Raw genomic sequence first — 26,305 nt, 5'->3', positions numbered from 1 at the left:
AGCAACAAAAAAATAAATAAAAATTAAAAAAAGGTTTAAGCAACATGCCACTTCTCTGCAGCAGATGGATGTAATCTAGTAACTACAGTCAGGGATGGGGAAGACACACTTAACAGTCAGAGATGTGGGATCAGTGGAAATGCATTACCCAAACTGCAGTGTATACTTCAGCATTTACAAGTAGCTAATAAAGACATATTTCATAAGGGTTTTACTCACAGTTTTCACCCAAAGCCTAAACAAAATAAATTCTTGCAAGTCAGCCATTCTTTGTGAGGGGAGGTGCATAACTTAATGACATCACATCTCAGAAATGTGGTTTCTGTATTTGGAGAAATGGTCCTATTGCTAAGTATAAACTGACCCAGATCACAAGGAGTGACATAGATTGAAAGTTAGTATTATAGTGGAAAAGTATAAATCTATTTGCTGTAGTCATGATGTAGTGTCGACACATAGACACAGAGGGACAGCAAGAAGTGCAGTCCAAAGCAGTAAAGGGAACTGAAGAGCCTGATCAGCATTAAAGGAGCACGAGGCGTTTGTCTACACATCACTCGAGTGGAGCAGCAGAGATGCACAGGTTGTTTAAGGCACAGGCAACTTGCACAATCTTATCAAAGGTTGAGAGGTTCGACGTGCGCTCAGAGGCTGCGGTGAAGGCGCTCTCGACAGGGCCCGTGAGCATGGCGTACCGCTGCTTTACCATAGAGATCACCCTCTCCACATGCCTCTGCACGCTCACTGTCTCAGAGGAAGGATCAGCCAGCAATGAGCCCTCTGTTCTCCCATATGCTTCTCCCTGGTAGCTGTCAGCAATTTTAAACAAGGCTCCACGTGCTGCCACGGAGTCTCCGATGTCCAGGTCACGGCTTGCCAGTACGACATCACCCGGGAGAAGCTTGCACAAGAATCCACAGCCCTCAGCCAGGCTCTTGTCACTGACGTTTCCCAGCACACCCCTAGAGACAAAAGTGACCACGCCTTGTGGAGCCACGCCAATCAGATACTTAAACACGTTATAACTTGGCCCCGCCCCCTGAGAGACCGGGTCCTCGAAAGGCACGGTGAAACAGTCTATGATGACGGCGCAGTCAGGGTGAGAGGCTCGCAGCGCGGCTGGCAGGTTTTTACGGAGCTCAGCTCTGGAGGGCCAAAAGACAGCCGTTGGCACCAGAGTAGAGGACATGATGCTGACCATCCGGTGAACTGTTCTGGTAACTGTTCCGACTTTCACGCCAAAGCGATAAGCCAAGTCCTGATTGCGGAGGTCCAGGCGGAGACGCATTAGTGTCAGCAGCAGCTGCTGGAACTTGGAGAGCTTCACGTTTTTCATTCCATCCATGTGAGGCGCCAGCAGCCACATGACTGTCTCTAAGACAAAGTAGTTGGGTAAACCAGTGTAAAACTTCACTTTCTCAGCATCATTCCTTAAGGAGTTCTCTGAGAGAGACATTTTTTCCACAGACTCCTTGAGGGCCTGATTCTCCCTCTTCAGGGCTTTCAAGATGTCATCAAAGTTCACCGGGACATCAGATGTCTGGGCAAACTTTCCTTTCTTGCTGTCACTCACAGACTGATCATCATTATCATCATCATCATCTTCGTCATCATCGTCATCATCATCATCTTCAGTGCTGAGGGAGGAGGAGGCACTCTCCTCCGCAGTGGTCTCCTGTTCCTTCACCTCAGGATGCTTTTCCTGGCCCTGTTCATCCACCGCAGACATGCCCTGGCCCTGGAGGAACAGCAAGGCATTGGCTGCCTCCACCCGTGCTTCCTGTTTGTCCACAATCTCTAAGGCACCCGGCTCCTTCATCTCTGGGCATAAGGGAGCCGCCGTGAACACAGAAGGAACATAATCCGGAGAACGCGGATTCTTCACCTGTTTACCTGCATGTGAAAAAAAGAATCTAATTCAAATTCATCTGTTTATGATACTTGTGATTTAGAGTGCTCTCTCATTTTGTAGCGTGCAATACATAAAATAACAAACAGTTGCTGTTGCTCAGTCAGTACATCCCTAATTAATTTTTCCTCTACAAACAAAATTAAAGTATGAAAATCTTTGCGCACAAAAAGATTGCACACACCAGACAATAAAAACAAAACAAGCCTAGCATTAAAATACCACGTGCCATTAGTGGCATCTACTTTCATATATTTAGTAAACAAAATTTATAACCCATCCCAGCTGAATTAATTGCAGTAATGCTACGTTTTATTTCCATCTCAACTTAGTTTCGTACAGCTATTTTTTTTAGATATTCAAAGGCTTACAGCTACAAACACCGCCTTTTTCCAGTCATTTTAATCAGTGAGGGTTTTTACTATGTGATAGTGAACCTAAACATGTTTATTACCCGCTGCAGTTACACCGACTATGCCACTGTCCCTCCTGACTTCATGCAACCTTTGAACACAACACTGCACTGACAGCAAAAAAACCCAAACTCCTTGGTTTTCTAGACACGAGTGTTTATGTGGAAGCCTAGCAACATCAGTGTGAACTGGTTTACTTTAAAACCAAACAAACAAAAAAAAAAAAAACCCACACAGGGGGACACTTTTAGGGTTCAGAGTGGTTTTGCCTTCATACCTGAAATGAAGTGAGTACTACAGAGCCGACTGCCGTCGTTCGGCACCCAGCCCTCTCGGTTCACAGCAGCTATCCAGCGCTGCTTCCTCTCGGGGTCCCGTGGGAAACGGTAGAAAGATAAGGTGGTGCCTGGTGTCCTTCTGTTCCTGCAGCCTGCCACCACACAGGTGTGAACCATAGTAAGGCCACGGAGAAGCGTGGAAGTGTGCGCTGCAGTTTGCTGGGTGTTTTGACTCCCAAAATGGTGGTCTACCAGAGGGCGACAAAAAAACTGTAGTTCCGTCATCAACGGCCGTAAGCTTTCGTCACTCTGATTGGACCATCTCGGGACGACGTCATTGAAATGCGATCTTCACTCACGCCGAGAAGCATAAACGCTAATGTCCCGAAATCACACAAATGGTTAATTTGCTCTTTTTTAATTTTCGAAAATGAACATGACGAAGGAAAAAACAAACCACAGCAACTGGAAACAACCACAGACAGTATAAAACAGATGCAATATACCTGTTTCTTATTAGATCCCTCTGTTAATCAGCTCTGAAACTGGAGTACAGTACTTGGCTTTCATCCACAGCACACAACTGTGATACAGTAGCTTATTTCAATACAAGTGTGTTTAGACTGCACAAAGATAAAACTCACTAGTTATATTTGAAAAGCCAATTACCAATTCGTTAAAGATCAAGATAGTAGTAGTCACATGCAACACATCACAGCAATGAGCAATAAAAGTTCAGGATTTTCTGATTAACAGTCTCATTTGCTATTTTATTTAACTTTATACAAATGGGTAAGGACAATTAAAAGTGACCTGGGGTAGATGGATAAACCATCTATAGTTTGACAATGCATATTCATGTGGCTGAATTATTAACACCCATTGGTTACTGCAAGTCATGTGTTATACTCCCGCTGCAGAAGACTGAGCTTGCTATTGATAAAAGTTTAGCCTTTTTAATCCAACATTGTCTAAATATATATCTTTATGTATTATACGAATCTGTACTACTTGTCTAAACAGCCAGTTTCCATTTTATTGCATACAACCATGGAAATGCAAATTATTGACTCACAGGTCCATGTACTATTTACAATCAAAACACAAACCATATACAATATAAAGGATAGATGCTTTCTCTGATTGAGTTCATTTGTTGGGACTCTTCTCATAATGTATGTTTTTCTTTGCTGTTTGACTTGATAGATAATCTTTGCCTGCAGCTTAAGTGCTTAACATCACATAGATTTGCGCCAACGGATGGACAAGCTTTAGATGTGTGTGATCAGTCTGTACACAGAGGTGTTCCGGTCTCCTCTCACATGCTTCAGTCTCTTGAGCTCTGTGAGACAGAGGATGTATACGGGGGCCTTGGTTCCGACACTGATGATCTTCTTCAGCTTCTCCATCTGAAACTCTGTTGTTTCTCCTGCAGAGGGCGCCACAGAAAAGGGACAGATTAGAGAAATGAGAGTTTGTTCACATGATGGTTTGCTGGGATACCGCTAAAATAACAAACACACCATGTCTGTAAAAATCTGGCTTTTTGAAACGTTTCGGGGGCTTAAACTGGAGGAAATCTATTTGGTATATAATTCCAATTATGTAACTGATGATGGTAATTTTGTAGCTGAAACCTCACTGAAGCCAGATCAATGTTAAACTGATGAAACCAGACAAAGAAACAAACTGACTGTTCTGCTAACAATAAAGATGAACAGCCTGGTGCTGGTAGCAAATGTCCTGAGACATTTTAACCAAGAGATCTGCAATCAGAGAAATAACAAACATCTCTTGTTTACTTTCCAAATATCATACTGTTATCTTGAGCACTGAGTATAAACAATTATCTGTAAGCACAACAGTGGATACAGCCATTATATGACCGTGTGTACTTTGAGAAAACGATGTAGATCTATTCAGCTGGGACCTAATATGCTCATTTCCAGCTTGACATGTTTATTTTTGGACTACATTAAGTTAACTTTGCATGATTCACAGCTTTAAATAACTGTTTATCTGAATGTGGCCCTTTGTGCTGCCCCCACAGTTCATCCAGTGAAAGGAGCAGTTTTAGCTTCCCTCCTTCACCACCATCCTTCCCAAGGCCACTTCCTTTTAAGCCAACTTTCTTCTCATGGGATGCTCCTCACAAACAGAGCTGTGCGCCTTACAAGAGCATATAAAAGATATTTTCTTATGAGAAAAACACAAGTGAAAAGACAGCATCTCCAGCAGTTTGAAACCTGAGCGTTTGGGCTTACAAGGATCACCGACATCATTTGAAACTCTGGTCGTGTTTAAAATGAGCATCTACTATTGTAAGAGTATGTATATGACAGGAAAATATGAAATATGATGACAGGCTTGGTCGTATACAGATATTATATGTGATGTCCCCACCCTTTGATTTTAAAAATGGGACAAATCCTCAGATTTCAGTCTGATCAGGTGCTTCCCTGATGGTATTGTCTAATCAGTCTGAAGCGTCTAAAAGTTTAACACAGTACAGCTAGTTCTTGCTGCTATCAGGAACAATTTGACAGGTTTATGAATCCTAATTTCTCATTGGGGTTGTGTCAAGAAGGGCATCCGGTGTAAAACTGCCAAATCAAACAGGCAGCGCTACCTGCTGTGGCACCCGCTTGTGACAAGGAAGCAGCCGAAAGCAGCTTCTGTGAATCCAGATTTCTTGTTACTTTAGAAGCTCAGTTTTTTAAACGATTAAACCATTTTTTAACCTCTCATGTTTGTAACTACAACGGGGTGGATTATAGATGATCTCCCATTGAGTAACCAAGGGAAACATCGCCAGCACAGACCTGTTCATTCCCATTTGGTTGTTTACTTATGCAAATAGCACCCTCTGCTGCTAATTAACAGTCCAAACTAACAGAGGATGACAGCTTTATTCAGGGAAGGATTTCAGCATAACCGTGAAAACTACTGGACGCTATTTTTAAAACAGGAAGCGCTCCTCTGATTGAATGAAGAAATCTGTGGAAGTCCAGTGTAACTGCAGTAATCAAATCCAACTGAACAAAAGTCAAACCAGCAAGATAATTTGTTTTCCAAGTTTGCAGCCAATCTGAAAACCACTGTGTGTGATCACAGGTGTTTTCTAAACTACTGACCACGACATCAACACCACTGCCTCAGTGAGAAGTTCAAACTGCTGTGTCAGAGTCTCCGTTTCTCACGCACCTTGACTGTGGTGTGTCCTGTAGTACATTAATGTACGATTGCATTCTTCTCCACTACAGTTACAAACTGACCCTCCACTTTTAGTTACAAAGCTATTCAATTCAGTTTTATTAAAATAGCACCAAATCACAATAGCTGCCTCTAGGTATTTTATATTGGAAGGTAAAGGTCTGCAATATTACAGAGAAAACCCCAACAATCAGAGGACCCCCTATAAGGAAGCACTTGGCAACAGTGGGAAGGAAAAACTCCCTTTTAACTGGAAGAAACCTCCGGTAGAACCAGGGTCATGGAGGGCGCAGCCATCCTCCATAACCGGAGCTGTTTAAATAAGAGCTGCATTCATCCATGACCCTGTGCACAAATAACACTGACCTTGATACTCTGCCATGAAATTGTTGATGTTGTGAACCGTTTGGTTGAGGCTGTTCATGCTCATCTGCCTCAGGTAGCTCGGTAAACTCTGGAACTCGTTCTCTGACACTTCAGGCAGACTTGCAGATCTGGGAGAGGAATGGATGGAAGGTGACACGTCACAATCAAAGTTTTGAAAGAAAGACTGCAGGCACGCATCATGTAAGAATGGATAAAACTGAGTGAAATAAAGAAATTAACACATTTCATCAGGAGAGACAGAAATAAGCAACACAAAAGTTCAACATTTATTAAAAATATATACGAATGATATCTCATATCTAATGTTTTACATTAATATTCTTCTCTGCTACCGAGCACCAGCCTGATCTGCAACTTTGGAATGGACACACAATAAAAGCTACTAATTTAGAGTTCATGAATTAAATATTGCCACCTATATCTATATTTCTTATTTTATAACGGGCTACCTGTGTTTCTTTTTGTCAGGCTTGACAGGTGGGTGTTCATTTGTCATTGTTGTCTTCTTCAACTGAGCCTGGGACACAAGCTACAAAATAGGAGGAAAGAGCACAAGAGGAAATTTCACAAATTATAAATGTTATGTAACATTTACGTCAACATGGAACATGAATTTATCTGCAAACAGCAAACCTATGGATTTCAAAAGTGCTTTTATGGGACTAAACAAGACTAACTTTACAGATGTCCTGTGTGACAGAGCTCAGGTCTGGCATCTCCGGGGTGGTTGGCTCTTGGTAGTGTGCTCTTATACGAGGTGTCCCCAAGCTGAACTCCTGGGTGAGTCCATCCAACTCCAGGCTGTTGACATTGGGCTCCTTAGCCACCTTTTCATTCTCGCTGAACTTCAGGATTTTCCCATTGCTCTGTAAATGACAGGAAAAACTTTGACCTTTAAACATGTTTCATTCACATTTTGATAAATCTCATCTGTGCACAGGAATGAAAATCAAATGAGCAATTTTAGCTCATTTTTGACTTCATGTAAAACAACAGAATTTGTTTGCTAGTAAGATGCTTTTAATTTTTTTATTACACCTTTTTTCTTAAAAATTTCTTGTGGTGAAAAAATATTTTGATATATTATGATGGACTGAAAACATTTTTTTAGAAGCTATATTAGTCTGTTACTATAAGAAGGAAGTTTCCCTTCTGGAGATTACAGTTCATTTTATTTAACCAACCTTTCATAAAATCTAGTCATATTACATCTGACTAGTCATTTTGTTTGCCATAAAGCCGTGAGCATCTCTGGTTAAAAGTAAATGCTTTCCCGTTCGTCTTACGCTTTGTAAAGAATTTCCCAAAGCAGACTCTAGGTTGGGCATCACTGGCATCTGCTTGTCCTCTAAACCCGTGGTGGATATATCGGGCACATCATATTCCCAGGTGCGTTTGAAACCAGCTGCCCTGTTACAAGGTGGGGATGGAAGATCCAAGGTCTGGGTGTCATTATCCGTTTGCATAACGGATGGCTCAGGCTGCGGTGTGCTCTAAAAAATTAAATAAAATTAAAAAGGTGATGTGAAATCAAAATGTCAGAAACAAAAACACACACAGTTACATTTTATTTCTTACCTTTTTGGTACTGACTAGTCGATTCACGTACGGCGTTTGAAATGCTGGGACTTCGGGTGTGGCAGGTAGGTTGCCAGGGTGACAGGGGAATTCTGGGACACCAGTGTCTTGAGCAGTTGGAGAGGAGTGACCGTTTGTCTTTTTGATCTTGAATCCCGGGGTGCAAAACACAGGCAGCTCTGGTGACTCCAGCTTTTCAGCTGAAGGTAATCAAAACAATGTCACAGGAAGATATTTAGAACCATTTCACTGCAGTGCTTTCTCTTAACAGCCTGGTGCCGTTTCTCTACATGTGCTACTTTTATTTTTCAAAATACTAGATATTTTAAATACATAGTATAGAATTTTTAATACCTTCAGGTGGCATCTTTGAAAAACAAGCAACATTTCAGATAGAAAAATGGTGCACTGACAAAGCCTTGAGCTGTTTAATAAAAACAAATGTAGTTCCCGAGTACTTAAAGCTGATCATTTTCTATGAAAAGCTCGTTTTGGTCAGTGTTTTTTTATTTCTCTTTTGGACGTCAGATTTCGCTGAACAAAATGTTCAGTACACTTTTTTTTTTTCAGAGCCAAGTAGTGAAAAAATCTGCACAAGTGTGATGTGGAAACTTGTAGTCTCCACTGGCTAAACACTGGGGATTTTGTATCATTATTAAACTTAAGACAATGAAAACATAACCATATTCAAACATGCACTTTTTAATTAACAGGCATCAGAATATGTCATGACATAAGATTACTTACAACTTACTAATAAATAAATAGTAAGATATTTTAAATAGTTTATAACACTCGAAAAAACACTGTGTTTAGAAAATGTAAGATGAAAATAAATGCAAAGGGACACATCTGATCATAAACTAAGTGCTGGATAAAGTCATGCAAGAAAAAGACAACTGAAGAAGAGAAACATCTTGTTTCCTGAATAGTAAAGACATCCGATTTCTTTACTAAAGATGTATACTTTATACATTTGTGTGAAAAAAAAAACGTTTTCACTGAACTCTGTTCAGTCCTGTGAAAAGGTGAGTACACCGTTCCACAGAAACTAAGATCTTAAATAGCAGCTAATCAAATAGGATTCAGGCAGGGTGGTTATTTGGGATCGTTTTGCAGACACAGGTCCTGGACACCTTGAAGTCATTCATCGACCATGAATTTCTCTGTATGCCAAAGGATTCTAGAATCAAATGTGAGACCATCTGTCCGACAGACAAAGCTTGGCTGATACTGGGTCATGCAAGAGGACAACGGTCCCAAGAATATCAGCAAATCAACAACAGAATGGCCGACAAAGAAAAGAATCAATGTGTAACAATGGTACAATCAAAGTGCAGACCTTAAGAGAGCGGTGCATAAATGGCCACAGACTTGATGTTGTAAAGAAGAGTGGACCAAAATTTCTCCAGGACAAACTGACAGACTGATAAAGTTATACAGACAATTACTTCAAGTTATTGTCTGTATATTTACTTCAAGTTATTACTTCAAGTTATGGGTCTAGACGTGTCTACAAAGTACTGAATCATTGGGCGTACTTAGTTTTTAAACAGGACAGCGTAGAGTTTTGTGAAAACTTTCTCTTTTCCATGAGTGTAGATGACAGTCACCTATTGTGGGGTGAAGAAGAGCTATGAGGTTGACAGTTTCATACCTTTTGTCTGCAAACTGTCTATTAAAGCGTTCACTGGTGGTTCAGTTGTGTCCTGTAATGGTCTGTTGAACAAGAAGAGACTCATAAAGCAGGATAAAGCAGTTTTACACAGTAAAGTCTTAAAGGACCTGCAGTAGTAACCCTACAAACCCTGCGTGTGGCCGACAGGGGTCATTATAGTTCATACCACTCTACCTTGGGTGGTTCTCAGCCTTCTTGAACAGATTCATGGTGAAGTCATTGTTCAGACACATTGTGTGCTCTGTGATGCCAAAGTCATGCATCTGGGGTGTTTGGAGTTCGTAGTCATCCATTCGCAGGTTACATTTGGGGGTAATGGGCATGGGCGATGGTACAGATGCTTTGTGTGAGGGTTGAGGAAGGTTCATCTCAGGCATTGGGGGAACTTCTGAACACCACTCAGTCCCAGCCAGAACTCTCTTTAGGTGCAGTTCAGACAAACCAAAATCAGAGAGCTGTGGAGTTCGCAGCACATCAGTGTTGGGCAGCTCTGGTTTTGGAGCCATTGAGGAAGGATTCCCTCCATCCTCCTCCTGACCTTCCTCTTCTACTGAGTCGTCATCTGCTTCTTCATCTTTAGCCTCCTCCGCCTGATCTTTAGGCTCTATACAAGAAAAAGTCACAATAAGAACACCATAAATGCATGTCGCTTTTCTTTTAAGTGAAAAGAAATCATTACACATGATTACCAGTGTTATGTAGTCGTTTTGCCATTGTTAATACTTACTGGTTGATCTCTGGGTGTCACAGGGAGCTTGGTAACCATAGTTCTCGCAGTGTCTCTTCAGCCTCTCAATGTCCTTGAAGACTTTCTGCTCCATTACTCTACACGCCTTAATGAAGCTGCTCGCCTCATTATTCTTTGCTTTCTGCTGAGCCAAGGCATCCTGGATCTGTCCCTACCCGAGAAGAGACTAAAAGTGATGAGCACTCACCATTCAAAAATGAACCGCCCGACCAATTTACAATATTAGTCTTCAATAAAGATATTGCTATGAATAATCAGTTTATAAATGACACACAGATATTCCTTTGATGCTTGAAATAAGCGTCAAGTTAACAGAAGTCAAAGACGAGGAAAACCTTTGGCAGGTAAAGACTTTATATTATTCTCACTTCAGTGGAGAGTTCAACAATAGCAAAATGGTTTTACCTGCAGTAATAAATAACGGGTAGTAATTTTGTAGGTAAAATCAATAACGTTTTGTACGCATTTACACAGTACAGAAATGCAATTTAATTTTTATGCCTTCTGAACAAGTGCCTGAACAAGTGCACTCAGGCATTTCAAATGACAAGACTTGCTTTTATAACGATGCAGGCCAAACTATATTTAAAAGACAGGCAATAATTAGAGAATAACCACATTTATCTTGGCCTTTTGAAAGGGTCTGTCTCTGAGTTGGGAGCCACTGTAAAGGATGTAAAAGTGTAATAGATAATCGTGCATCACCACAGTTCTACCTTTAATATGTTAAATACAAAGTTTGCCTAAAGTAAGATTTTGAGTGCAGGACTTTTGAATGCATTTGGTTAATTTTACATAACGCGTTTAACGATCTTTGTTGCAGCTGCTGATAAAATATTGCATTGTCGCGCTAACCTGTGTATATGTCGCCACCTTTAGCTGAAAGAAAAAAAAAAAAAGACGTGCTAACTTTTACCTTCAGGTTCCCTACGTCACAGTTCAGTTCATGATAGGCTCGCATCGCTCTGGCTGTCTTTTCTGAAATAGAAAAGAATTCATATTGAGATATGTGCGATGACTTCACTGTAAGCGATTTAAGCAGCCTGTGTGTCAGCGTGTTTCTCACCGCTCTCGTCGTCGTCGTCGTCGCAGTTGCGGTTTTCAAATGCGAGCTGGAGCTTGGCAGTCTCAGATTCCAGAGTCACTGCCAGCTTTTTCAGCTTGCTGAAGAATTGTGTAGTCGAGTCCATTTTCAGGCAAAAGTCCGACACGAGCAAAAGCGCACTCAGTTACTCTGAAACCGACGTCAGACCTTCAAAGGCCGTTTGTTTATCGTTTCTATGTCGGCAGAAAGAACTAAATTTCAATTTTGGCGCCTCTTCCGGTATTAAGCGGAAGAGACTTCTTCTTCTTCTTCTTCTTGGGTTTTAGTGTTTAACGTGCAAAGGGTTTTATTCGCGCCCCCTGTGTTAACAGACAAGGTAAAACTGACGAACGTTTGATATTTTTCTATTTGACAGCGCATTTTAGTGGCATGAGTATATGGTTACGTCTTCATATCGTGCTCGGCATTGTGACACTGAAATATTTATTATATTGTTTAATCGACTTGACTCCATTTCAACGTTGCTTTTGTCTTAATACTCCCTGACCTTTTATGCAACCTACATCAGAAGATGTTTCTGGAGAATTCAATTCAAAATGCTGTGCAGATAAACAGAATGGAACAGAGAAGGATATCATGTGTAGCAAGTATAAAGATTAGATGCGCTTTTTTGTACAGTATATGTTATTTTGAATAGTCTGCAATGCTATATTTCAGGATAAATAGAAGATGACCCCTCCTTTAATGTGAGATAATGCTCCAGGTCTATATTAACACATTCAGTTGCCTCCATTTTAAAGAGATGTCAATATTGTTTGGCTCCACATGCCCCAGAAATAACCCGGATAAAAGGTTAAATACTGAGACCATGCAGCCAGGAGATGGAGCTGTATAGACCCAGAGAAACTGAACCCAGGAAACCTCTGATGAATAGAGGATCTTGTGTTTGTCTCCACAGCCTGGATCTGCACTGGACTAAACGATTGGAAAATGACATGTACTATTTATACAGGTATTATGTGAAAATATAACACCTGCAATACATGTGCACAGGTGAACATGCACCTCTCAGCATTTCACAAATGTTAATCTAGCTTTACATTAATCTGTACGCATCACTTTTTTCTTCCTCTCAAGTTCAAAAAGGTATTGTAGGTGGAAGGCGCTTATCAGATATACACTGATTGTATATAAATAGCGCACTGTGAAGGTCAGCACAAACCTGCACACCAAACAAGCGAGGTGAGGTGTAAAAAGAACCAGAGGATTTTTGATCTGGTAAATGTCACAGTGATTTACACCAACTTCCATCATTTCTAAATCTCAACTGTTCATTTTCTCCTTAGATAACCTTCCAGAGGACAGCTCAGGAGCCATGGCGATGTTTGGAAAGGTTTTGGAGCCAGTGGGCTACATGCAGACTGTGAGGTGGGTTTTCCTCTTTGACATGATAATTCACATTGTAGCTATGCAAACTTATTGTTATATAGAAACGTTTTTTTGTCTTTTTTGGGGGGGGCTAAACCAGGAGTGTCTTTACTTACTTGCTGTGCACAGGGTCTTGGTCCAGGGCATCTGTTCCTATCTTGGTGGCAGTGCTACACAAGAGGAGACTGAGCTGGCCAAGAAGAACTTGGACCACATCGACCAGGAGCTGGGAGCAACGAGCTACGGCCTGCTGAAGGACCAGGAGGTCCATCAGCTGGAGAACGACCTGGCTGTGGTGTACTACCAGCTGGGCACTGCGGTGAGAAAACTCTACGACCTCATAAACACAATTTTATGTGCAAGGTTGTGTAATATAGCTGAATAAATGATGCAAAGTCTAGAAAAGAGACTATAAAAGCAAGTATTTCATTAGCAATGGTGATAATTTTATTATATAATTATTTAATGGGTATGCAGATAAAAGGATCAACTGGAACATCATGCCTCAAGTTCTGGGACGTGAACATTTTATCTTTATTCACTGATCCCATGACAGACAAATAAATAAATACATTAACATAAAACCAAACACAGACTGAATAATCCACAATTAAAATCAAAGAAAATTTAAAAAATGCTAAAAAGAAATCCTGCCTGTGCTCTCCTTTTCTACTCAAAACACTTTTCTTACATACGCCTATAGTCTAATATATGTGAAGTTTCCAACCTGTGGACCCTATTCTGACTGGAAGCAGGTTTATTTATCAAAACCTGGGCCAAATTTTCAATTGCTAGCTTCACCGTCAGTTCTCTAAGGTGAAATTAATCCTGGGAAGTGTCTTTTTAATCAAATTGTCTGAAAACAAGGTGAAGGACTTGGAAGCACTGGTGGATGTAAAACAGTATTATGGCAATAAATTGACATATATAAAGCCTGAAGAGTACAAATATTTAAAAGTAAAGCACAAAGACCCCTACGCTTACACTGGGACTGCATTTGAATTCATCACTGTGAGTGTATTATGTAAAAATATGGGACCAGATGTATGATTAAAGCATCTGCTCATGTCTACTGACTCGTATTAACAGGCTTACGCCTTCTATTTTTCTCTTTAATTATTTCCGCGGCTAAGTGTGGCATTTGGTTATGTCATAAGTTTACAGGTATTTGGATTTGGTGCTGGTGGTGGATAGGGTGGCAAGGTGGGGTGGTAACAAAAACACAGGCAGCAAATGAATTCATGGAAACGTTTACCCACTGTCATTTTCTGGGTGGCTGGTTATTTTTGGAGTGAACGGATGAGAGATAATGAGACTCTTCATCAGCTAAAAGCTGCCAAATGTGAGTGCAAACACCTAAATTGATAGAAAAGGTGTTGAGTGTGAGAACCGGAAAAGCTTTATGTGTCCTTGTCCAGATTATTTACTAACATTCCTTCATATTAAAGGAAAATGCCATGTTTTTTATTTGACCTGTAGTAAACTGAAGTATAGAGTTTATTATTACCCCGAACCACTGGGTTTTAGATGCACTCCATCTCCTCTTGTTTTAGGTTAGGGCCCAGTCAGACTTCACCAAGAAGGAGACTGAGGTGTTCCTGCAGTACGTGCAGGATTACCGGCTGGAGAGGCAGCTAACAGCACTCTACAATCGTCTAATGGGAGTGTCGGCGCTGACAGACCAGCCCCCACTGCTGGAGGAGGTCATACTGAGCCGCAAGCCCAAACGCTGGGAGCTGAGCGAGTTCTGCGTCAAGGTTAGTGGATGTGCAATGCTGATTGTGGAAGGTTGGTGCTTGGTGTGGAGGGGTATTTGTGATTAACTCATTTGGCTGCAGGGAGTCGGGGTCATTAAAGTTTCATTTTTTTCTTATTTGACTTTCATTATGCACAAGCACGCAAGCCTGAGGTGAGGTTTGTGCAATCTTATGCACAAATGCACACACACTTTTTTTTGGCACATTTATCTTTGTGAGAACCTTCACTGGCAAAATGCATTATTTGGTCCCCTAATCAAACATAAATTTGCTTCGAACCTCACCCCCAAAATACTTCAAACAGCCCATTGAAGGACAGTCTGGAAAAAAAAAAAGAACTGGTCACTTTTTCAACACGCCCTCAGTTTCAAGGTCTAAAGCAGTTTGGTATCCCGTAAATACAAATCTCCAATCCAGTACAAACCAAGAGAAAGGAAAAAAATATATAATTAAAAAACAATCCTGGAACTTCATTATATAAGATCCAAAAATGAAGACTCTATGTTAGATGCAGTCACATATATAACAGCACAAATATATCCAATCCCACTGAGAACGAGTTATGGAAAAAATGCAGGAGAGGAAAATGCAGTGAGAAACACAGCTGTACCAGATTAACTATTAGTTTTCATAGCAAAAAAGATAAATGTGACAGAAAGGCACTGAGGTCCCGTGGGGAATGAAGCATGCTGCATCTGTCTTCTTGCTATGAAAATAAACTGAATATTTAATCTGCGGCGCTGTGACCTTCTCTTGTCTTTCTCGTGAGCTGAGTCAGCAAATTCCACCTTTGCCTGTGCTGGGAACAAATGTGTTCTGTCGCTTGCTTCGATGGATGAAGAGCTCAGGCTTTAAAGCTAAAATTAAAAAATCATTAGTTTCTTGTAAAGAAACTGAAAGGTTACTGGTTTTATTACCATAAAAGCATTTTCCTCCATTATGCACAGAATCAAACAGACTTCTTTTTTTCTATTTCTTACATTTAAAAGTGACCTGATGGTCACTGTGGGTCCTTTAGTCCATCTGTCATTCCCCTTGGCAAGACACACAGAGCCAGTCTGCTATATAACAACTGTCCAATTTTACAGGAAATGAATCTCCCAGAAGTCACAGGCTTGTTTGTTATATAAAAGCAGTTAGATGATTATCTTTAAACCATAATTGGCTGTGTGGGGTCAGCACTGACCTCCTTGTTATAAACAAAATGTAAGACGGTGTTAAAGGAAGTGTGCACACTTTGCGCTGCTTGTCCGTTTAGAACAGTTGTTTTCTTCAGTCATCACCGCAGTGAAGAGAAGAGTTTCCATCCAAGAAAGTCAAATCAGTCCAGAGTCCACTTATTAAAGGGCTTAAGTGTGGATTAGCCTTAATGCTGAAGCAGCTTCTGCTTGTAAACGGTGCCGAATGAGTAAATTTGTTTGCACGTTTCTCTTTTCAAGGACTGATTGGCACAAGTGCACTTATATAAAAGCACGGCGAGCTAACTGATGTGAAATGATAGTTGCAAAATGTGCCCTCATGGTGTGGTTTAAATAGTAAAGTAACATGAACAATAAAAATGAGAAAACGGAGCTTATTTTGCACACAGTGTATATAGCTGCAGGGTTTACTTTGAGAGAAGGACATTTTGAACCAACTATAGTAATCAAAGTCATGGCTGCAAATCATGTGGTCAAGCCTGAAGAGCCCGACCTTGCTAATCAAAGAAACTACAGCCAAGTTTCTTTAACCTTGAAGAACTTATCATAGATAAACATATTTTAGGTGATAACGTAATCTGCTGTGATTATGCTTCTGGTGCTGAAACAAGAACCAAGGCGATGTCATTTTGTCTTAAACCAGACAAAATCTTACATCTACATAAGATAATTACCCAAACCTGAAATAATAATGCTTTGATTATTATTGATATTATTATTATAAGAACCCTCTGTGTTGTCACTAAAGGAGCCTGACTAACACTGGATATCCACATAGTGCTTTTTTGGTGTAGGCCTTACTCATAAAGGTCAGGTTTGTTAAAGCCTTGCGAGCAGTGATTTTATTATGAATTACAGCTGTTACTCAGAAAGGTGACTGGGTCACAGGAGAACAGTCAGTTTGTCATGTGCATTGTCATTTTTTTCAACATACAGGGTTAGGGTGAGGTGTATTTACACCATTTAAAGGCAAAAAGCATGTTTATTAAAGAGCTGTTTTGTTCCTGTGGTTCCACTTTCTCAGACTAAAATGCTGGCTAAAGGATTTATGGGTCATGGACACTTTCACATGTTCACGTTCTTTTTCTCCTCTTTCTTCTGACAGATAAATTTTGTCCTGGGCACTGGTCTGCTCTGCCTCTTCACTCAAGCTTCCCTAACAGGAAGAGACCAGGCTCTGCTTATCAAGAGCTGGTCTGACCGTATGGGCGCCCTGTACAGGAAAATGAAGAACACGGGAGGTCGCTGCTTAGGCTACTTCCTGGAGCAGGCGGAAGAGGATATACGGCAGCAGCTGCAGGAGGCCGTCCACAACCGATTGCCCCCAGACGAGGCGGCAGGGAGCATCCTGAAAACCCTGGAGAAGAATTACGATTGGCTGCGCTGGGCGGTGATGCTCCACCCCGCTGTGGGACCCAAGGAGGAGGAGGAGGAGGAAGGAGGAGAAAATGAAGGTGAAGCGACAGAACGACAGCCTGGCAATTTGCTTTCCGTGGCATCTGAAGCTCCTATCCCCCATGTGGTGGCGTGCTACCGGGACACACCCACTACACTGGATAAAAGCCGCATCCACCAGCTCATCGTGGATTTGGAATGGAAGATCCCCAACCCACCACCTGAGGTGTACGCTTCCATAGAAGAAGACCCAGGCAGGGCTAGGCGCTACCTGGCTTCCCGCATGCTGAAGAAGCTGCAGGAGGGGTTGGGATCTGGTGTGGCCGTCCATGTTGTTCCGGGCAGGATGGAGATGAAATGCAACTTCCCTCAAGCCTCCTACTACCTCTATGAGTACAAACACCGGCTGGCCTCAGGCACCGTGTGTGTGTTTGGATGAAAGAGAGATCGTCTGCTGGTCTCATGCACATGTTTCATAATTCTGCTACACTATCAGCTTTAGATTTGTTGGTGGATATCTTGTGTACTATTGCCTCTAAATAAATATTATTTTAGAGAAAAACAACATGCACGAGTATTTGCCTTGCTTTATGGCTAAAGTCCAGTTTATTAAAACTTGGGTCTTATCTACACAGATGAGCTAAAACATTACAACCAATCACAGATGAAATGATTCTCTGAGCTATATTAGACAATAAGTGATCTCACAGTCATTTTGTTGAATGTGGGAGAAAAGTTGCATGTGTAGACCTGAGAGTCTGTGACTAGGACCAGGTTTTTATCACGATGGCCAGACAACTGGGTCGGAACACTTTAGTAACAACTTCCCTCAAACCTATTGTCACCTGGTGACAGTAGGTTTGAGGGAACGTTTTTGGATTCACGTTGGCGCCGCTTTGCAACTCACAGGACTTTGAGGATCTGCCACAAAGTGCCAGATAACCACAGGGCGGAGCATATTAGAGAGGTGATCATAATTTTTTAGCTCATCATTTTAAAATATTTAAATAAAATCTGAGCTGGACTGCATGAAGATTTTTATTACTATGGTCACCTGAGGAGCACAAGACCAAAATTTCTCTTTGTCTAATAGTTTAAAGCCAAATACCTGAGAAACTCAACATTTCATCAACCAAAAGTTAGTGTCTTTACTGTGCACAGTGCAGAGCTGTTAACATGGCAGTAAATGTAATTGCTGAGATCTGGGAATAAAAAGTTCAAAGAGGTTAAGAACCCAAAAAATCAGACAGTCAAAAGTGCATATTCACGATTAGCCACACTACGACTGTTTTGAGGCAAAACATCCATCATGAACAGGAGCACTCACAGGTAGATCAAAGATAAAACAGCTGGTCTAAAGCAGTGGTGGGCATTTCGTTTTTCCAAGGGACCACATGAGATACGGACTGTTCCAGATGGCCGCACTAATTATTTGTTATTATTGGTGTAGCCCTCCACAACAGTCCCTAACTGTGATAACTATTTGAAAAAATTGGCAATAATTTTACTGTATGCCTTTTGCATAAATAAGTTCCTCCAACAGCCAAATTAGTGTAAAACTACTGCTCTCCTTATTGCTTACATTTGACCAAATTTTTATTCTTTTGCCACAAATAATATGCACTGACTGAGTATTTTAGTATGAATGTAAAATCCTGTTTATTTCCATAACCTGTCTAAGAACTTACCCCAGTCTAGAGAAATCCTATAATAGCCGGAGTGCCCAGTTTCTTGTTGCTGCTTACCTATACAGCTGACGTAACAGAAACGATTTGCCTAGCAACAAAAATGGCTAGTTTATATAGCGTAAGTGTTGTCTTTCAAAATGAAAAAGATAGTGGAAGGGTGAAAGGCTAGCAGGCACATGTGCATACAGCCTACAGCAAAGATGAATTAATGATAAGTATTTCCTATGACCATAAGGATGTGAATGACCAGATTTCTCTGTGTTCCATGTAAACACTAAACCAGGATAAGCTTCATTACTAGGATACGGAGAAGAAGGTGGCTGAGATCAAATCCTTCACCATGTTTACTGTTGTTTATTACTGATAACTGTTGGATCAGCAGACATAATAATTCCTAGATTGAAAGACTTTAAAACTTTCCATAATGTCCTTGAATAAGAGTCCAACTGGCGTCCATGTGGGTGAGTCTCATGGTCCATGACGCAACTACCTAAAATGCCCAAGAAACGCGTCGTCCTTTTAGGTAATACTGTAATTCCAAGGGCTGTTTTTGTTCTTACACGAGTCCACCATCAGAGTTGAGCAGAGCCATTTTTTCCAAGTCCTTCCTGACATCTGGGAAGCCCTCCAGCGCATTCTGAAAGTCGTCCCAGGACAGAGAGAAACACTGGCAGTCGGTCAGTGCTTTCACTGTGGCCAGATGTTTGCCCTTGTTCAGCACACATGTCTCTGTACACACAGAAGGGTCCGTAAGACTGTGGTTAATGAGCAAATAAAATCTCATGACGGGGATGAGATCTGACAATTAATCCTAAATTAAAGCTGAGTTGTCCGAGGGAGGCCTGCTAAGCTTTAAACGTCGCAGAGATCTGCTGCCAAAAAGATTTGGAAGTGTGCACATGTAATGATGGAGAATTAAAGAAGTCAGCCAAATTGGCAAAAAAAGGAGAAGATTTAATCACTTTGGTTCAACACTGTTCTTCTAAAACACAAATGGCAACAAAAAAAAACAAATAATAAATATTCTGCAGAGGAAATAATTTGGAAACTTTTCAAATTAAACACATGACACATGCCTAAAATTGAACCCCTAACCATCACCAGTTATTTTTTTAATTGTTTTGCAAGGCCTGTCTTAGAGCTCATGAATTATTATTAGACACCGGCAACAACTACGTATATTTGAGTAAATCCAACTCACCTCCAAAGAAGTCTCCATCACACAGTTCCCTTTCATAGGAATCGGTCTCCACAAGGACCTGGCCGTGATCGATGAAGAACATGCGGTCGCCCGGGACATTCTGTCGGACGATGATGTCTCCTTCCTGGAAAACCTCGTACTGCAGTTTGAGGAGGACGGTGTTGATAAAGCTTTGATCTCTGTTCTGAAACATCGGCACCTTTCTCAGCAGCCGGCTGCACATCACTGTCACAATTTGCTGAAAAATATACACAAATGAACAAACACAAAGCTTGGTATGACAAATGAAGATAGACGTGAGCTAAGAAACAACAAATCACACTCAGTTCAGGCAAGATTAAAGAATGAATGAAAAACAGATATTTATGTACACTGAGTGAATGTGACCAAGATACACAAAAGCATAACTGTGAATCTGTATGTATGAGGATGACATCTCATATAGATATCAATATGAGATCAACCAAAACAAATCAATCTCAGCCAGTTTGGAGATTAGCAATAACCCCATCTATACCTCTTTGAGTGCTGAGGACACGGTGTCCATGACGTCCTTCTCATCAAACCACTTCCCTCCATAGCGAGCCTGGTAGTAGTTGTTGATGCGAAGCTGCAACTCTGGAGGGAGCTTCATGAAGGCCATGTAGTGCTCCAAACGGCTCATCTGTTGAAGATGGATAGAATATATTACATTAGATTACCATGTATAGATTATATCATAAGTTTTAAATATATTACTTGAACAATTGAATTCAGAATAACGATAAGTGATTGCTGGTCAATAAAAGTTCAATCTAACTACAAAAAGTCTAAATTAATCAGGAAAAAAATTCATTTAGAAATTACATATATTGAAAGGAACTCATCAATATATTTTCACTACTGCTAATTTCTATTATTTCCGATAGAATTCAGGTAGAATTGACAGAAAGTAGAGGAATGACAAAGGTTTGGTGAGCCAGGAACTAAATCATGGCTTTAGTTGCTTAGGGCATCTTAGCCGAGCAGAAAGTATATACTGTGCAATGCTTCCCCCCCATTTTTAGTCGGTTTAACCTGTTTATTTCTACACTGTACTTGCTGTTTAAGGAGTATAAGTGTCACCCATGAAGACCTTGCTCTTGTACTCCTTGGCTGCTGGGTCAAGGTTGGCGATCATGGCTGTCGCATTGGCCACGAGGACGGTGTACATCAGACATCCGGACACCATGCTGACCATGACGATCCACATTTCAACATAATCTAGAGAACAAAACAAAGACATGCCAGTGCAGTTGAGTGTTCACATCTGAGGGAGAATATAGATCATATTTGCTTTTTAAAGTGGCAGAGAAAGAAAACTTAAACTCCTAACTTGTTGGAGCGTCCATAGAGCCATAAGAGAGAGCAATCATCTGGGAGAGAGCTCGGAAAACACCCCATGAGTACTTAACGATGACCGTGGCATTCTGAAAGGAAAGGTTCAATCATTATTGTCTATTATTTATCATCGTAAGACAGGCTTCTAGGTTAACATTGTTAATTTTTTTTCTCTTTTTCTCATTATTGCATTTTTACAGTCCTTAATTGTCTACATTGAAGACAAAGCGAGAGCTACAAAACATCTCAGTAAGCACTGATGTGTAAAATGAGCTTCACCATCAGGTTTTCTTTGCGGACCCAGCAGTCGTTGGGAAACTCCTCCAGCATAGGCACAAAATACTGGATGCATCCGTTCCAGTGGCACAGCAGGAAAATCATTGTGAAGAGAGACATGATGCGGATGAACAGGCGAACCACCTCCAGGTTTGCATTTGACACCTGTCAGGAAAAGGGTACACGACACTTGGTCAGCGGGTAATACACAGCATTACACTGTACTGATAGAGTGTTTGACCGAGTGGACATCTTTGCAGCAGCAAACAGGGTGTACACTTGTTTTAGGGTCAGCCAGCTCTTTCTACTGTATTAAGGATTCATATTCACTCACTGTTACAGTGAGTGAATATGAATGTTGTTGTTTTGGGGTGTGGAACAGCCATGATTTAGTTATTTATTGGGCAAGCTTGAAGGATCAATTTGACCTTTTTATCGTTCTGGTTTATTAGAACCCAGGTCTTACTTTAATAGTATTGTTCATTGTTGAAATATACAACATTGCACGATCACTTCAATACAGCGAGGTCAGATGGTACGAGAAACATGAGGAGCTAGGCTGTAAGTGAGCCTAGCTCTTAACCACCTCATTTGTTAGCCCTGTGATGGGTCTGATGACCTAACTAAGGTGTACCTTGCCTCTCACCCTATCACAGCTGGCCCCAACCCTACACAAGTGGAGAGTAAAATATATGTAATGGACTTTATTTGCAAGTAAAATAATGGTAATTGCAAAGGAAGGCTGAGAGAACACGACTGCTGTAAGAAGACAAGCTCAAAGTTGGAGTGGGACGTTGATGTGTGAACTATGAGGAACACGTGGGCTAATGGTGTAATCATTTTCTTGTGCAAATGTACATGTTTGATCATTCAACTGCTTGTATTTCTAGCTTAATGTGACTTCAGAAAAAAAGATAATGTTTTTTGATAAACTCAAAATATGCTCTAAGGACAGATTTCTTGATCCAAACCTAATTTACCAGTCAGTTAAAAGCACACTACCCACAGATATTTATGCCACAAACTGCCACAACGGACAAGAGAATAGACGAAAAGCTTACTGCAACAAGAACACCTCCAAAACGCGAGCGATGTGTTGATAAAACACTACATTAACCCTCAGCCTGCCACTCTAACATGATCTGATTCCTGAACAGAGCCCAGACTTTTGGCTGCACGATCTGTTAGAGATGAGACAGGCAGCTTTCATCAAAAGAGAAAGACAGCTAAAGCACAGCATAAAGTTTCCAGGATTTATGGGAACCCCCAACAAAACACACACTACAAACCATTTATTGTTGCAACTACCAGTTTATAAACAAACATAGATAATGCAATAAAAACACCTTGCCAGAGAGATAACAGTGTTGTTCTATATGAAACTGTCATTATATTGACCATTTGTTACATAAACCCATGTTGATTGAGCCCAGTGTTTCTGTATTTACTGTTTACTAAACACCGACAGGCAAATTCACTTAGAAAATAAGCATATTGCCCATCAGTGCACGAGCATGACATTGCTAAGTGTCAGATTTGTCACTAGAGCCCGGTGTCGTAAAGTATCGGCAGCAGGGAGGAGAAAGGCTGATTGAATTTCAGAGGTGAGCTTTGACGACTATCTGGCATTTAAACTTACTTTCTCCACTTCGTTGAAGAACCGGACCAGCCTGGAGACTCGAGCCAGCCTGATTAAACTGAGGATCCGCACAAACATCAGTATCCTCATCATCTTGTTGGTCTTGGAGGGGTTGTCATCGTTGTGGTAATGTAGTCCCTGACATTGTACATTAAAAATGCTGCAATTAGAATCTTAATCCACCTCATTTGCTCATTTATAACTTTGCTTAAGTGTCAGCAACGCTTTCTTGCTTTTCTAAGTGCTAACATATACAGTACAGAAGAAGTACAGTGTTGGCTTTTCCTGCCTCTTCCTCTTTATTATTACCGCAAACAGCAGTATGTAGCCAATTGGGAAAGCTGCTATAACGTCTGGAATGAACCATGTCCTCAGGTAGCTGACTCGGATCCGCTTGATATCCAGAATTGCTTCCTGTAAAACAGAACAGAGCAGCAGAGTGAGCAGATAGATGAAGACGCCGTTCACCATGTGCTACAATCGCATGTATAATTTAACACTCGAACTAAAACAATATTTGGCGAGTTCATCCAAAAGTAAGTGAGTGTGATGTCAGACGAGCTTGGCAGGGTTCTGAAAATGTTACAGAGGCACATGCATCAATATTTCAAGCAGACCAAGAGTAAATCTGGCAAAACCAGATGTGCGGTCGAGAATAAACACAGGAAAAACATCACAGATGGGCCATTAGGAAGACAGAAGTCACGAAACACGAGCCAGCGAAAACAAACAGGATATATTGCGCATAATACTTAATTTGAAATGTTATACTTCTCATTCATCCACAACATCATAATCCCCGTTACAAAATCAAACAGCAGTAGCCGTTTTCGCCCGTGTCCAGGAGCTAAGGGGGATGCCGTTAATCTAGCCTTTCGTGTATCGAGTAGATTACAGATGGTGCAGAGATGGAATGTATGTGCTCGTCTGCACCCGGATTATAGACTTCCAGATTGTGTCTGAAAATAGAATATAGCCACTCTCACCTCTGCGTCCTCGGTTATGATCCCCGTCCGGAAATTCAGTGCCACATCTATTAGGAACAAAGTGTCTGAAAACACGTTAAAGCCTTCCCATGCCAGCCCGCTGTTTCCGTCCAGAAAGGCTATCTCCATGGGAATCCCAATCAGGTTCAGAAATGTGATGACCATCATGATCAAGATGTAGTAACTCCTAGGGGAGGAATGACCACAAAAACATATGTGTGACTTTCCAGTAACTCTTATTTTCCATGTCACAGTGTAGTGGAAAGTCTCACATCATTTGCTAAAAGAACTCATTAGGCAGCCGGTAAGGCAAGCCGATTCATGCACACTAAATACTCTGATAATGTAAGTGTACATCTCCTCAGCCAGGGTACGATTGCCAGGCTCAAATAACTCTGCTCTCTGATCTCAATTGTTTCATTCCCTCTCTAATTTCCCTCCATCTGATCATCTTACAGACTAATATTAGCAATCCTGCATATATAATACAAAACCAGCTCTCTGTGAAAACGCGTTCCTTAAAGAAGTCATTTGATATTTTTCTTCTAACTCGGTTATTTCTTATAAACCTTGGATCATTCTTTTAGGTTTCTTGCGTCACTTTAAAATTTACTTGTTTCCTTTTATCCTAAAAATAATGCATCTTATTGTCGGCTTTATTTCTAAGGCTTTCTCTATTGTGATATCAGAAGAAAATCATTCTCATTGCCAATTAATGACTGGATGAATAAATACTGTTTAGCATTTAACACTTTAAAAGTTTAACCTAGAGGAATCAAGAGGAATTCCTCTTCTGTCTCATCCAACAACGGTGTGATTTATGTAATATGGTAAACTTATGGTACTCAGTAAATCTATACGCAGTATCTATATTTGTTTTCATTAATGCACTTATTCTAATGATATTCAAAGGAACAAGTTAATGCATCGCACCTTTGTATTTCCGGTAAATACTCCAAAAACTGAACTATAACATGTATAATTATTCATTAAATGTAAGGGAGAAATTAAGTAATCGGTTAACTATAAAAACTTACAGAGACAGACCAAGGAAACAGTGGAAGTGATATGCATGACTGACCTCAATCTATCAGATATATTAAATACCTCATGAGGCTGAAAGGGTGAATGACAAAGACTCCACTCTCCAGCTGTCGGATACACTCCTTCTCCACGGCCACCTCGCTGCCGTACACGTACAGGGACTGTCTGTTCAGTTGCGGGAGAAGCAGGGCTCTCCATCCACAGTTGGCTTTGGTGCATGCTACGTTGGGACCTTTCAATTTCTCCATGGCCAACTTTAGTTCCCTGTGATCAGCCGAATGCCATCCTCCCCTCTGCTACTGCTGCTTCTGCCTCTTCTGAGGATGAGTAGAGCCTGACTCTACCAGCTCTGACCTCTCCTATTGGTCACAAGGTAATATTCTAACAAGCCTCCCAACCTCAGGGCTTATTGAAGCTGCGCGGAGCGAGGCGAGTGGATACCCGCCTTTCTGCTCGATCCCTCCCTCCCTCCGCACCCTCTCCGTCTGCCTCTCTCTATTTCTGCCCCACTCCCCCCCTGCACTTCTTTTCTTTTTCACCCAGCTCATCAACTATTCAGTATCTGTGTCTCATCCCCACATAAATCAAGCCGTGTCAAGAGGGCAAGGTCCAGCTCACATTAATACCAAAGACAATGATGGGTGTGTGCCTGTACAGGGGATGGGAAGGGATCGCAATTATTGTCATGTGAAATATACATCTGGCAGCCTGTACAGGGACAAGTTCAACCTGGGCCACCTCTAACTGGGGATGTAATTAAACCCTGTACTGTGTTACCTGATACTGTACATATGCATGCAGCTTTGAGCCAGCTCCCATGTTGTTTGTTTGCACATATCACATCAGTAACAGAAAACAAAACAAAGGCTGAAATATTTATTTCCCTGGATGACAAAATGGAAAATTTGGAGATGATTTACCTGGATCTTTTTTGAACTCTGTTGGGTGGGTGGGATTCATTGCAAACTTGTTAGTTTAACAAACGAAAAATAAAACTGATATTAAAGGTTGTGCCAGCACAGTGGGATTAACTTAGAGACCGTGTCAGTGGGTAAGGTGAAGTACTGGCAGCTTAGGCCATGGG

At 41.1% G+C, this 26,305-nt stretch overlaps 3 protein-coding genes across 3 annotated transcripts; 1 reads left to right on the top strand and 2 right to left on the bottom strand.

Annotated features, from left to right (window-relative positions):
• Nucleotides 1-3,349: 3,349 nt before the first annotated feature.
• Nucleotides 3,350-11,512, bottom strand: ska3 (spindle and kinetochore associated complex subunit 3). Its single transcript, XM_040034669.1, has 11 exons — nucleotides 11,271-11,512; nucleotides 11,121-11,182; nucleotides 10,184-10,355; nucleotides 9,631-10,060; nucleotides 9,436-9,497; nucleotides 7,779-7,978; nucleotides 7,487-7,693; nucleotides 6,878-7,066; nucleotides 6,650-6,729; nucleotides 6,180-6,307; nucleotides 3,350-4,029 (listed from the first exon to the last, which is right to left on the bottom strand). Exons 1-11 carry the CDS (start codon nucleotides 11,392-11,394, stop codon nucleotides 3,872-3,874), a joined length of 1,812 nt encoding a protein of 603 aa, XP_039890603.1. The 5' UTR covers nucleotides 11,395-11,512; the 3' UTR covers nucleotides 3,350-3,871.
• Nucleotides 11,513-11,646: 134 nt separating this feature from the next.
• Nucleotides 11,647-17,584, top strand: LOC120735343. Its single transcript, XM_040034685.1, has 6 exons — nucleotides 11,647-12,261; nucleotides 12,387-12,491; nucleotides 12,596-12,677; nucleotides 12,807-12,996; nucleotides 14,231-14,434; nucleotides 16,739-17,584. The coding sequence occupies exons 3-6, from the start codon at nucleotides 12,625-12,627 to the stop codon at nucleotides 17,465-17,467; spliced, it is 1,176 nt and encodes a 391-aa protein (XP_039890619.1). The 5' UTR covers nucleotides 11,647-12,261; nucleotides 12,387-12,491; nucleotides 12,596-12,624; the 3' UTR covers nucleotides 17,468-17,584.
• On the bottom strand, nucleotides 17,561-25,733 carry hcn5 (hyperpolarization activated cyclic nucleotide-gated potassium channel 5). The gene is made up of 10 exons (XM_040034670.1): nucleotides 25,285-25,733; nucleotides 24,178-24,364; nucleotides 23,501-23,605; nucleotides 23,192-23,329; nucleotides 21,556-21,717; nucleotides 21,272-21,365; nucleotides 21,032-21,159; nucleotides 20,435-20,581; nucleotides 19,918-20,155; nucleotides 17,561-19,445 (listed from the first exon to the last, which is right to left on the bottom strand). The coding sequence occupies exons 1-10, from the start codon at nucleotides 25,467-25,469 to the stop codon at nucleotides 19,273-19,275; spliced, it is 1,557 nt and encodes a 518-aa protein (XP_039890604.1). The 5' UTR covers nucleotides 25,470-25,733; the 3' UTR covers nucleotides 17,561-19,272.
• Nucleotides 25,734-26,305: the final 572 nt, after the last annotated feature.

The sequence above is a fragment of the Simochromis diagramma genome, unplaced genomic scaffold (genome assembly GCF_900408965.1).
Source record: "Simochromis diagramma unplaced genomic scaffold, fSimDia1.1 OVJJ01000091.1, whole genome shotgun sequence".
Taxonomy (NCBI): domain Eukaryota; kingdom Metazoa; phylum Chordata; class Actinopteri; order Cichliformes; family Cichlidae; genus Simochromis; species Simochromis diagramma.
Note: the sequence above shows the minus strand (reverse complement) of the source record. Positions and strands in the feature narration are given on the sequence as shown.